A 13,076-nucleotide genomic window follows, 5' to 3' on the forward strand; every position below is an offset into this window, starting at 1 on the left:
TCTCTCTAATATAGTGCACCATTATTTAAAAAACCAACAACCCTGAATTATATAATGCAATGTTTTTACTAATGAAGCAACATAAAATTGTCAATAGAATGACAAACAAAAAGCTGGCAAATAAAATAACTTTCAAAAATATCAGGCAAATAAAACAATATGTATATATAACACATAAAACATTTTTCAAAGAAAATAAAGGCAGGAAGACTTGAGATTGGTGCTTCTCTATGAGGAAAAAACAATCCTTTCTTAAAAACTCACCCACTTAACATGAGCTGGTGAATTAATAACCTTGTTACATAATGTCCCCTCATACTCAGTGATGGGAACATGTAGATTATAAGAGCTATTGGATTGCTGTGTGAGTTTTCACGGATGGCCAGAGTGTTTGATCAGAGTGTTCAGGCAAGGACTATTTTGTTGACATTCTTTCTCACTCCTTTCAAATGAATGACATAATTGCACAAAGACTGAGTCATCTGCCATCAGCTTCTAAGTCTGACCCCTCCATGACCTGTGGAACATCCAGTGGCAGCCAAGGTAGGTATCTGTCTGGAATAGAAAGGTAAAAGGGTCCTGTAGAATGATAGGCAAGTTAATGATGCTGGGAGAATTCACCTCAATACTCTTCCCTTGTTTGCCACTTCACTACAAGAGCCAGATGGAATCCATCTCTCAGATCTATCGCTCCATATTGCCTGCGTTACTCATGGTGTCTCTTTGGCTTCCTCCATACCATCCTCCTCTAGTATTGATGCAAATGGACAGCAGATGCCTGAAATGCCAGAAGAGAGACACCATCTGAGGCAGAGTTGGAAAGGTGAGGGGAAAAGATGCCTCATTCTTTGGGACCTGAAAAAAACAAACACATGTAATTCTATGCCTCTTTTCCCCTCAGAGGACAACTTAACTACATGAGAAAGTTGCACCAGTTGAGCTAAAGTTTTTATTTTAAAACGGGTTAGTTAAATTGATGCAAACCACATATGGAGACTAATCATGTGAAAGGTTAACCGGCTAACCAGTAAGGATCACCCCAAACTGGTAATACTTACCGGTTCTGGTTAACCAGTAGGGGCTGGAGCAGTTCCCCGCCCCCTCTGCCGCAGGCAGGGACTGCCCTGGCTGGCCAGCTGAAGCAAACTTTGTCCATGGTGGGCCTGACCCGTCACCTCAGTGGCAGGTTACATGATGGCTCCCCCGAGACACAGACTTTGGTTTAAGGGCATGCAACATTTTTTAACCTTTATGTTGAAATGTTCCCAATTAATATCAGGTTGTTAAAAATAAGAATGCAATAAAACCAAACTCAGTTTTCAGGTTTGAGCCTCTAGGTTGGCTATAGAAAATGTGTTTAGTAGAGGACCACAAGGTGAAGCTTGGAACGATACAATCAAATTCTATTTAAAAGTAAAATAAGCAAAAAGGCATGACTTGCCCTTGGTGAATCCATATTGAATGTTCCTGACCACCTTCTCCAATTGCTTCAAAATGGATGAGGAATCCCCTTCATGATTTTTCAGGAGACTGAGGTGAGGCTGACTAGTTTGTAGTTCCCCAGATTCTCCTCCTGCCCTTTCATAATGGTGGGCACTACATTTACCTTTTTCAAATCATCTAAGACTTCCTCTGATTACTACAAATTTTCAAAGACAATGGCCAATGGCTGTGCCACACAGCCAACTCCCACAGCACCCTTGGATGCATTGCATCCACCCCATGGACATGTGTATGTCCAGCTTTTCTAAATAGTCCTTAATCTTTTCATTCACCATTGAGGGCTGCTCATCTCCTCCCCATCTGCTGTCTGGGAGCTGACCTTGTCTGTGAAGACTGAGGCAAAAAAAAGCACTTTAGTTTTTTCCCACATTATCTGTCATTAGGTTGCTTCCCCTGTTCAGTAAAGGTCCCACACGTTTCCCTGCTCACTTTTTTGTTGCTAACATACCTGTAGAAACCCTTATAAGATCATAAGAATGTCCGTACTGGGTCAGACCAAAGGTCCATCTAGCCCAGTAGCCTGTCTGCCAACAGTGGCCAGCACCAAGTGCCCCGGAGGGGGTGGACCGAAGACAATGATGAAGCGATTTGTCTCGTGCCATCCCTCTCCAGCCTCTGACAAACAGAGGCCAGGGACACCATTTCTATCCCCTGGCTAATAGCCTTTTATGAACCTAACCTCCATGAAATTATCTACCTTCTCTTTAAACTCTGTTATCGTCCTAGCCTTCACAGCCTCCTCTGGCAAGGAGTTCCACAGGTTGACTATGTGCTGTGTGAAGAAGAACTTGTATTAGTTTAAAACTTGCTACCCATTAATTTCATTTGGTGTCCTCTAGTTCTTCTATTATGGGAACTAATAAATAACTTTTCTTTATTCATCCTCTCCACACCACTCATGATTTTATAGACCTCTATCATATCCCCCCTCAGTCTCCTCTTTTCTAAACTGAAAAGTCCCAGTCGCTTTAGCCTCTCTTCATATGGGACCCGTTCCAAACCCCTAATCATTTTAGTTGCCCTTCTTGTTATCCTTCACATCCTTTGCTAGCTGCATCTCCAATTGTGCTTGGGCCTTCCTGATTACACCCTTGCACACTCGAGCAATATTTTTATACTCCTCCCTATCATGTGTCCAAGTTTCCACTTCTTATAAGCTTTCTTTTTGTGTTTAAGCTCACTGAAGATTTCTCTGTTAAGCCAAGCTGCTCGCTTGTCATATTTGCTTTTCTTACTGAGTATCAGGATGGTTTGCTCCTGTGCCCTCAATAAGGCTTCTTCAAAATACAGCCAGCTCTCTTGGACTTCTTTCCTTCTCATATTACCCTGCCAGGTAATATGGTTCCCTGAGAGAGTCAAAATCTGCTTTTCTGAAGTCCAGGGTCTGTATTCTGCTGTTCTTTCTTCCTTTTGTCAGGATCCTGAACTTGACCCATCTCATGGTCATTGCTGTTCAGGCTGCCCTCTTCTACTTCCCCTACCAATCCCTTGTTGGGTTCCTCCAGCACTTGCACCAAGAATTTGCCCCCAACACTGTCCAGAAACTTACTGGATTGTCTGTGCACAGCAGAATAGCTATCCTAGCAGGCAGGGGCAGATGACTGTTTTGTGGGGCCCCGGGCAGCATAACTCCATGGGGCCCCCCCTTTCCCTCGGCGCATGCGCCGTGACGCCATGCGCATGCGCGGTAGCGCTACAGTGCATGCGCAGGGCTTTTTTAAGCGCGGGGCCCGGGGCGGCTGCCCCGTTCGCCTTGCCATATTTACGCCCCTGCTAGCAGGTCTCCGGGGAATTGAAGTCGTCCATGAGAACTAGGGCCTGTGATCTGGAAACGTCTGTTGTCCGAAAAAAATCATGTCTATCTCATCCTCCTGGTCTGATGGTCTATAGCAGATGCCCACCACGATATCACCCTTGATACTCTCACCTTTAAATTTAACTCAGAAACTCTCAACAGGCTTTTCTCCAGTTTCATACTGGAGCTCTGAGCAGTCATACTGCTGTTGTACATACAGTGCAATTCTTCCACCTCCCCCGTCCCCCCCATTGTAGGTTTCATGCTGGCTCCCCCGGAGACAGATTTTCATTTAAGGGCATGCAATCTCTTTTAAACTTTATAATGAAACCCTTCCTGAACAGCTTATACCCATCCATCACAGTGATCCAGTCACGTGAGTTACCCTACCACGTCTCTGTTATTCCATTTTCACTTCTGCTGTGCGCTGATGGCCCAAAATCTAACTTACCCTTATATCTTAACCTGAACCATGCAGTAGAGTATCAGCTTGATTTAAATTAATTTAAACCAATTCCTAGCACTACCTAAAAACCATTTTTAAACAGTTGCAACTTCCTTGTGTGTACAAAGCCTTAGTCAGTATTTACTTAGGCTTTTTGCCATAGTAAAAATTTGAGTAAGGAGTTGGCTCTCTATTTGGGAGTTTTAATCCTTTTATGGCTTCTTTATATAAAAAAATCACTTTTGAGTTCTACAGGTGAAAATTTTATCATAAAATACCAGTGACCAGGTACAAAATAATTGAGCTTGTCATATGCAAAAGTTGCATCACTTTCATTTAAGTCAGTTTAAAAACCAATTTAGTTAATACTATGTAAACCTTAATGGGAACACTCATCATGATTTAGACATAGCTAATACTTGCACCAGTTAACACAGACTTAAACTGATTTAACCTGAGAAAAACCTCTTTATTTTGGTTTAAGATAGCTAATTTGGATACAGCTTAAACCTATTCTGACTTAAGCTAAACTGAAATAAACCTTGTTTAAACCAACACTAAATTACACTACAGGGACTATGGCAGACCACTTCCCTCAACAAAGTTAATTATATGGCCTTTGAGGACAACCCCCACTGACACAGCTGTATCTACAATTTTGCATATGGATAAGTCCTCACAGTTGCAAACTAAACTTCTATAAGCCAGGTTTAAACCAATACTGGAGCAGCCCCACATACAGTTGCACTAGTTAAAATCATATATTTAAAATCTACAGTTAAATTGGTGCAACTGTGTAGCTCTGGCCTCAGTCATTATAAATTATAGCTGCCCTCTCTTAGTCAACACTACCATCCTGTGGCCATTTCTTTAAAGTTACAGCAACCAAAAAAAAAATCCCCTTTCTCATTAGCATTAAAGACATTTTCCCTTGTCATACAATGTGTGGCTCTATGAATTTTAAGCTTATTTTCTCCTAATGGTTAAACCTGAGGACAAGGCATCAGGATTCTCACGTGGTATTCCCAGGTAGGGGCATGAGTGTGGTTTAGTAGTTAAAGCAGGAAAAAGATCAGAAACTCAGTTGTAAACTCATTCCCCAGCTCTGCCACTGATTCACTGGATAACCCTGAACAGTTCACTTATCTCTGTGTGATTGAGATTCCCCATCTTTAAAATTGAGATAATATTTATCCATTTCAGATGGGGAGTGTGAGGGCTTCTCAGATGGAAAGAGCAATAAAAGTGTTAAGTATTATTACATTAAACACATGGAAAATCTTTACTCAGAAAAATTCACAGAGAAGCCCAGGACGCAGCAATGAAAGGGATTAACTAATGGACATTTTATTTTGCAGTAGAGAAGAAAAAGTCGACAAAATGTTTAATGCCTGGATATATAGATACAAACACATGCCTATGGTATTTGTAACCATGTCCCAAAACATCCCCAATGCATATCCATTTGTGGTTTATAGCACAGCAAAATTAGTCTGGCAACCCTCAAGGGAAGTTGTTGACTTATCCCAGTTTTATTGATGTGTTAATTGAGGGAGAGAGGTGAAGTGGTTTGCCCAACAAGGTCCCTGAACAAGTTAGATTCTGTCTGAACTGCAACTATCTCCAAGTCAGGAAGATAGTTACAGGACAGTAGATCCCTAATTTGGCAGCGATGACATTGAAATCTGTTGTGGAGACAGAGCCATTCCTGGACTAAAGCAGAAATCCAATGGAAGTCTACTGCCTCACTCAGTCCTGTGCATTAGTCATAGTGAAAGCCTCTTCTGGAAATCTCAGACAGGGAGCTGTTATCACTGGAATGTGTGCCTGAGTCATGAACATCCCACATATGTTCATGGGGCTGGTAGTACTGAGGTTATTGACATTAAACATTTTTTACATATGAGACTCAGCATCAGGACTACTTTCAGATTTGTGGCACAGCTAGGACCTCATCAAAAAAGATGGGAAACAAAAATGTTACCTGAGCATGAAGTCCAAGAGGAGCTGAGGCCTTTTCATTTTAAAAGTCACTTGGCAGGGGTGACATATCATCCTTGTTCCTTTCAGAAGGGGCACTAGGAGGCCGCTTCACCAGCTTTCCCATTGAATTCCTGGAGGAGCAGTTGTACACTGAGGTGTATCCCTTCTGGGTCAGGGGACAGAATCTTTTGGTGTGAGCCTTATCCTGTGTCGCCCCACACTGGGGGCAGATGTAATTACGAAGGATTGGACATTCCACCCGTCCCTTCTTGTCTTTTAAATTGTGTGCTGTATAAATATTCCTTGACTCTCCATTGTGCTTGCAAAAAACGCAGAGTGATTTTCCTGTCAGAGTCACTGGGGAAAGGTCTGTGGAACTGTCTACTTCATCTTCAGACACAGCAGTCACCTGCAATTTGTCCCCTTTATTCTGCTGTGTTTGAATCTCTTCCACCACTTTTGCCAGCCCCAGGTAGTCCCTCCACATGTCAAACATCTGAAAATCCTGCATCTTGCAACTCTCCAATGGCTCCCTCCACTGAGTTTGAGGACTCCAGGAAGTAAACAGCAAAATGTGCTTTTATTTTCTAAAAGGGCCATCAGAGGTCTCTCCAAAGGAGCCAATCATATCTTTGGAACCCTACCTGACAAATCCAGTCATCCCCTCCCCCATGGGGCAGCCTGGAGCCAATGAGTCTGGTTGCTTTTTTGTCTTCATCTTTTCTCATTTTAAAAGGTTATCTCAAAGAAAAGTTCTAACAGAGAACTGCCCTGCAAGCCCAGAAAACCTGGCTGTGATTTTTAGTACAAGTGTTAAGAGTTACATAGTTTTGTAACAACGCTGAAATTGCAGAGATTTTTAATGGCAAATAGGATGTGGGCTAAGCATTTGATTGTAAATGCTGCTGCCTAAGCTCCATTTCTACTGAATGTCTCATCCAGTTCTCCAACTAGTGCCTTTTGTAACTCCCTTCTCAAGGTCTTTCCCATTATCAGCTCTCTAGACTCCAGCACTAGACACCAGTGGTCCACCTTCATCTTTGAACATTTGCTGACTACTTGTACTTGTCTGTGGCCTGGTCTAACCTCGGAAATTGGGCCCTACTCGCTCAATAGTGTAAAAAATTCATACCCCTAAGCACGGCAATTAAACTGATTTAGGCCTGGTATAGACAGTGCTCAGTCAATGGGAAAATTCTTCTGTTGACCTAGCTACAGAGGTGAAATATCAGTGCCAACAGGTGAACCCCTCCTAATGGCGTAAGTTGTATCTTCTCTACAGTGTCTTAAGTATTGACCAGTCCATAATCAATCTCTTGTCTCTTACCCCATACTGGGATTGCAAACTTTTTGAGACAGGGACCTTCTTTTGGTTCTGTGTTTGTGCAACACCCAGCACGGTGAGGTCCTGTTTAATAATTAGAGCTCTTAGATGCTATGATAATACAAATAATAATAATAAATCAACTTCCCTGACTCTCTGTTTATATCAAGATTCAATTAAACATTGCCTCCAAGTCTGCAGAAACTGGTACTTCTGAAGAAAAGCTATTATGATTGGATGTTTGTGGTAAGTCATGTAAATATTTCTATGGAGCTTAGATTTTTAAAAACAACTATCGGCCCTGTCCTCAGCTGGTGTAAACTGCCATAGTCCAGGGGAATAGCCAATTTATGCCAGGTTTGGATGTGTCCCCCTCCCCCATTTTAGCAAGATTTGAATTTTGGGCCTAATTATATTGTATAACCTTTGTAAACTTGCATTCCCATTGTCACATTTTGCAGGGTCTAATTTTATAGTCCTTACACAGCTACAGGAGTTTTGCTGGAGTAAAGATGTGTGATTTAGGCCCATAATGTCCATATTCCCTTCTGCTTAGGAAATGTTTGCTTGGTTCCTCATACCCAAACACCTAGGTACCAGAATTCATTAGTGGAAATCCACCCACTGCAAAAATGAGTGCACCACAGCAGATTTCTATCTCATTAGAGTTGATTTTCAAGCTGCAGGAAACCTGGCTGTAAAAATTGCTTTTCAGAGAACAACTGAAACACGTTTCAGTATGCTCAGATCCCTTTTGCAAAATGACTAGAGTACCGGTATATAGGGTGAAATCATGACTGCAGACAGAACAGTTATTTGCTCTAACCACTAGACATGCTCTGTGCCATTAAACTGATTCACCATAGTTTCCGTTTTTTATAGTCTGACCAGCAGGACTGATGAACCTACAGTCAGTTCTGCTAGAATTGTCATCCAGAAATTTCACTAAACATCTTCCACCTCCAGTCTGACTGTTTTAATGTGATTTGATTCATACTTGTAAATGAAGATTTTTATAAAACATATAGTGTGTTACGGACTCATAGGGCTTGGGCCCTCTCTAGATTCCCTCTCTAGATTTCGTATGGTCCCTAAGAGGAACCATCTTGAGTGCACCAGCCCGTTTTGGGATTAAACCATAGGCCCAGCCGCCTCCTGGAACCGCACTTCACTGAGCTTTCAGCATGCCTGTTTCTCCCCACCCTTTCCCAGCATCTCTGTAACAAGCAGGGTAACTGAGTCCCCCCAACCTCTTCATGCAAAGGAATGAAAACAACAAGAAAACTCCCCCCTCCCTCATAACACAAAGCTGTCTACAAGTATCTGAAATAACAAGGAGAGAAAAGGATTATTTAGGATAGCCCAAGGAGATGTGTTGTAACTAATTAAAGGAAATTCAAGGTGACTATCTGAAAATACAAATCTATGGTAAATTTAATGGAATAATCTCCCTAAGAAATTAGAAAGTATCCATCCATCCATCCCCACACTGTCAGATATCTATCTATCTATCTATCTATCTATCTATCTATCTATCTATCTATCTATCTATCTATCTATCTATCTATCTATCTATCTATCTATCTATCTATCTATCCTGTTTTACTGTGCTCATCCCTGTGGTTTCTCAGTGCCTGTCTAAGCCCTGTTGCTCAATTATTTTAAAACTACACATAGCATTTGACAGTAGATTGCACAGACCAGGCACACAGCTATAGACTAGAAAACACTTAGTAGCACCTTAAAAACTAACAACACATGTAGATGGTATCATGAGCTTTCGTGGGCATAACCCACTTATGTCATCTGAACAAGAGGGTTATGCCCACGAAAGCTCATAAAACCATCTACATGTGTTGTTAGTCTTTAAGGTGCTACTAGACTATTCATTGTTTTTTAAGTTTTTCTAGTTACACACTAACTCAGCTACCCCTCTGAAGGTATAGACTAGCTGAGGAAAAAGCCCTAATGTCCTTCATATTTAAATTCTATGATGATTGAAGTTAATGGGAGATGCAAGCACCTATGAAAATCAGCCCACTATTCATTTTGACTGTCTAGACTGCAGGCTTCTTTTGGAAGAAGCTTCTCCAAACGAGATCTCCCGGAAAAACTTCTATAGAAAGAGTGTGTCTACACAGCAAAAAGGCAATGAAAAAGCGATGTGCTTTTTTGAAAGACAGCATCCACGTTGATTGGACGCTATCTTGCATTTCAGTTTTGATTACTGTGGACGGAGTGGCCACCAGGGCACCTGTGCTTTTCCCTGGAGGCCTCTTCTTTCGAAAAAACACTCTCTTCTGCATCCACACATGCCTTTTTCTGAAAAAGCTTTTTCGGAAAAAGGCTTCTTCCTTGTAGAAAGAGGTTTACCACTGTCAGAAAACCCCCTGCATTCTTTCATCTTTCTGTTGAAAGAATGCAATAGCAGTGTGGACTTAAGTATTGTTTTTCCGGGAAAATGGCTGTTTTTCCAGAAAAACTCTGCAGTGTAGAAATACTCTTTTTTTAAATGTACCACTGTAGTACTCACTAATCATGTGGGGTGCTTATGTGTGGTATCTACACACCTGTTACCTGGAGTGACCAGACAGCCAGTATACCCCCATCCATGAATACAGGTGCAATGCCTCTGCCCTAGAAGCTGGCGGCCACATTTATGCCAAGCCAGTGTATCAGCAATCTGAGGTTTTGGCTAAAATGTTTCCCCCAAATTAGACTCTTTGCCTCGGGCCGAAATGGCAAACAGTGTGGGATCAGATGCACACCCTTAACAAAATGCAATAAATAACACCAGGTCATCCACGAATGGCTGACACACTAATTAAGGGGCATACCGGGGTGAGGTGTAGTGCCCCACCACCCGGGGTGGAATGTAGGGGTCAATTGCCGAAGAACTCTATACGTGTGAAGTATAGGGGTGGTGAGGCCTGAATTCTCCCCACCTTCTCCATTCCCCCTTTTCTCTACTACATATGAGCCAGAAGCAACCCTCTAGGAACATAGGCCATTGTAGAGAACGAATTTTAGATAAGGGCAGGAACATAACAATCTTGTTTACCTAAATGTACTGATCACATAAACAAAGTCAAAGGACAAGCAGTACAGCTGAGCCATACTGTAACAAGCAATGAGTAACCCCGGGAAATTTCCAAACTTCCACAAACAAGGTAGAGACACAGTATTTAAAGCTTCACCAGAGCACAGAAATTTGGACCTCACCGATGGGCTTTGGGTACCGGCGCCTCGGAAGCTGAGACAGTCTCCCACTTCATCTGCAGCTGACACGGGTTCCCTGGCTAGCAGAAAGGATGTAAGAAATGCCATTTTTCCTATCATGTTGCTCTTTTAGTTAAGGGGCACAGCTGATAGCTGTCAGGAAATAAACTGCTTGTGTTTGACAGATACCTGTGTAGCGTTTTTTGTACTTTGAGAACCTAGTGTCGGACCTGAGACTTACTCTTGCCGGCAACATTATTTACTTCGCAAGGAGTTTGAAACTCTACAACCTTTTATTGTATTCCTATATTGCATTTAGAGGACCATTCCCTGAGAGGTCCTAAGCACTCCAAATGAAGTGATGTACCGTCCCTTTGTCAGAAGACAAGGCCATTCTGATTCACCATGCTTGCTGCAGTGATGTATCCATTCCAATCACAGTTGCATTCATTGATCAGTGAGTTTTTCCTTCAATAACACAACCCACCGACAGCAATGAATGTTGATTGTGACTTTTGGGGCTTGTAAGAATCCGTCCGCAAGCAGAAATGGAGCTGGGGCACTGAGAATAAGCATCTATAAAACACCTTCATGCAGGAGGCTCTCAAAGAACTTTAGAAACATTCATTAGTTAAACCTAACAACCCCCTGATTGGAAGACCAGTATTATCCCCATTTTACAGATAGGGAAACAAAGACACTACTAACGGATTTTATTCCAGAACAATTTCGCTATGGAAGCACACATTAATCTAGCATAAAATGACTTTTATTATGCAACAGACCATCCATACAGGGAGCTATTGTGCAATAATCTTTGCAGGATACCTTATTTCACAATAGCTGTTCTGGTCAATTTCCCTGTGTAGACAAGCCCCTTGTGGCAGACATATGAGCAGGAGGAATGGTTAACTGTTTGACTTTAGCCCTAGAATGTGCTTTCTGAGTTTCCCACACTAGCTGAGCTGTGATACCCACATGAGTTGTCACAACTGTGCAGTTTAGAGGAGGAACTGCTTTCAGGGGCAGACATACTTTACCCTTTGGGAAAGGCAATGTGGATTTAAGATTAGGGAAGGGGATTTCGAATAAGAACTCCTACGCTATTCTGCACTAATATACTCGATTTCTCTTTCTAGACAAGCCCTAGAAGTTAGAGGTGTGATATTAGATTGAGCTAGCTAACTCAGTGTAATTAACATATTTTAACCAAGATAAAGTAATAGTATTTTAGAATATGGTACTCTGAGTGAAGACCTTGGGGGAGACCTGGTTTTAAACCCAAATCCTTCAATTCAACTGCTGCTACTCAGGCCGCAGGGCACACTCAACGGTCGATGGTTTAACCTTACTGAGAAAACTCACCGACAGCGTTGAATGTTCACTGAAACCTTTGCATCTTTGTAGCTTAGGCCACGTGCGTGGCTGGACATTTTGAGTTTTGTCACACGACAGACAACTTTGCCCTTCTGTAGTTTCCCTCCTGCTTCCTATCCCTGTCCAATCTCAAATATAGTGGCCATCGTTCTGAGCATGTCTCCTGACTCTTAAATAAACATATAGCTTCCATATCTCTCCCTTGCTTCTCTGTCCCCGCAGGGCTCAGCTCAGGTCCACATATATTTCTGCCCTCATCTTGTCCTATACTCTTCCCCACTCTATTCTTCTACAAAGGAATTTTACCACCCAGTTACAGAGAGAGACTGCAGAACTGGAATTCATCTATATAGTTGACACTATTACCCTGGGCTTGAATAAAGACTGGTTAACACATTACAAAGCCTATTTCCCCTGCCTTTGACGTCCAGATTTTCACATCAAAAGCTATGAATGGGACACATCCAGCCCACTTAATTAGTATCATTAATATGGGTCTTATGATTGACAGCCACTTCTTTTGCTGTTATATATATCTTGGATTCTGTAATTTCCACTCCAACTCATCTGAGAAAGTGGGCCTTACCCGTGAATGCTCATGATACTATATATTTTTGTTACTCTCTAAGGTGCCAAAGGATCACTTGTTGTTTTTAAAGTTACAGACTAACGCAACTACCCCTCTGAGATGCTGTGAAATGCATGCCACAGTGGATAGAGACGACAAGACCCGTTCCTTCTCCATACTGACTGCATCTGGCTTTGGGTTCCCCGAGTACACGGAGACGGATGATCGAGGAATTTGCAGTTGTGAACATCACTGCTTGGCCCAGACGCCTGTGCCTGCCGTTGGGGGTGGGAGGAATGAAGACAGCTGCTGGCTTCACATGCTGTTACTGAGCATGCTCAATACAAGCTAAGCAGCAAATTGGGAGGGGGAGGTGATGGGACTCTGTTCCTCCCCTCCCATTCCCCCGCCTCCCCCCCACCACACACCATGTGTCATCTCTGGTTGGCCTTCTCTGTTCAGATCTTGGATTTCTTCTTTGGGAGTTCCAGCAATGCTTTGTTCCAAGCTCCTCACATCAACATCCCAGCTGATGGCATTCCACGCTGTTCCATTCCCTGCACACAAGAGAAAGTCTGATGAGAAATGCTACTACAAGAAACAACAACATGTCCCTAGTTCCTACCATAGTCACTCTGATGAATCCTTTTCCAGAGGCTCATCTCCATTTTTATAGAGTTTAAGATTTCCTGGGGGGGGGAAGAGAATCACATTTCTAGCCCTCTGGTTGTGTAGAAAATCTCAAACACATGTCAAGTTGTGTGAAGCTGCAGCTGGTACAGCACCACTGAGGGAAGTCTGATGTGTCCCATTCATATCAATGAGGTGTTGATGACACAGCTTAATGATGAGGATTTAAAGA

The 13,076-nt window shown here is 42.4% G+C and overlaps 1 protein-coding gene across 7 annotated transcripts in view; it reads right to left on the reverse strand.

Annotated features, from left to right (window-relative positions):
* Positions 1 to 30: 30 nt before the first annotated feature.
* The window catches only part of LOC149520907 (uncharacterized), a 47,738-nt gene continuing 34,692 nt past the window's right edge, over positions 31 to 13,076 (reverse strand). For 6 of the 7 annotated variants that reach the window (XR_016348185.1, XR_016348184.1, XR_016348186.1 and 3 more), the window contains 2 exons: positions 12,643 to 12,771; positions 31 to 778 (listed from right to left, as the gene is read on the reverse strand). Coding sequence is in view for 4 of the 7 variants with exons in the window: in XM_089774849.1 (XP_089630975.1) it covers positions 711 to 778; positions 12,643 to 12,771 (197 nt within the window). In the remaining 3 variants the exon portion in view is untranslated. Of the gene's footprint in view, positions 856 to 12,642; positions 12,772 to 13,076 lie in introns of all 7 variants that reach the window. The other variant, XM_089774850.1, reaches the window with a different exon arrangement.

The sequence above is a fragment of the Pelodiscus sinensis genome, chromosome 31 (genome assembly GCF_052426305.1).
Source record: "Pelodiscus sinensis isolate ZL-2025 chromosome 31, ASM5242630v1, whole genome shotgun sequence".
NCBI lineage: Eukaryota > Metazoa > Chordata > Testudines > Trionychidae > Pelodiscus > Pelodiscus sinensis.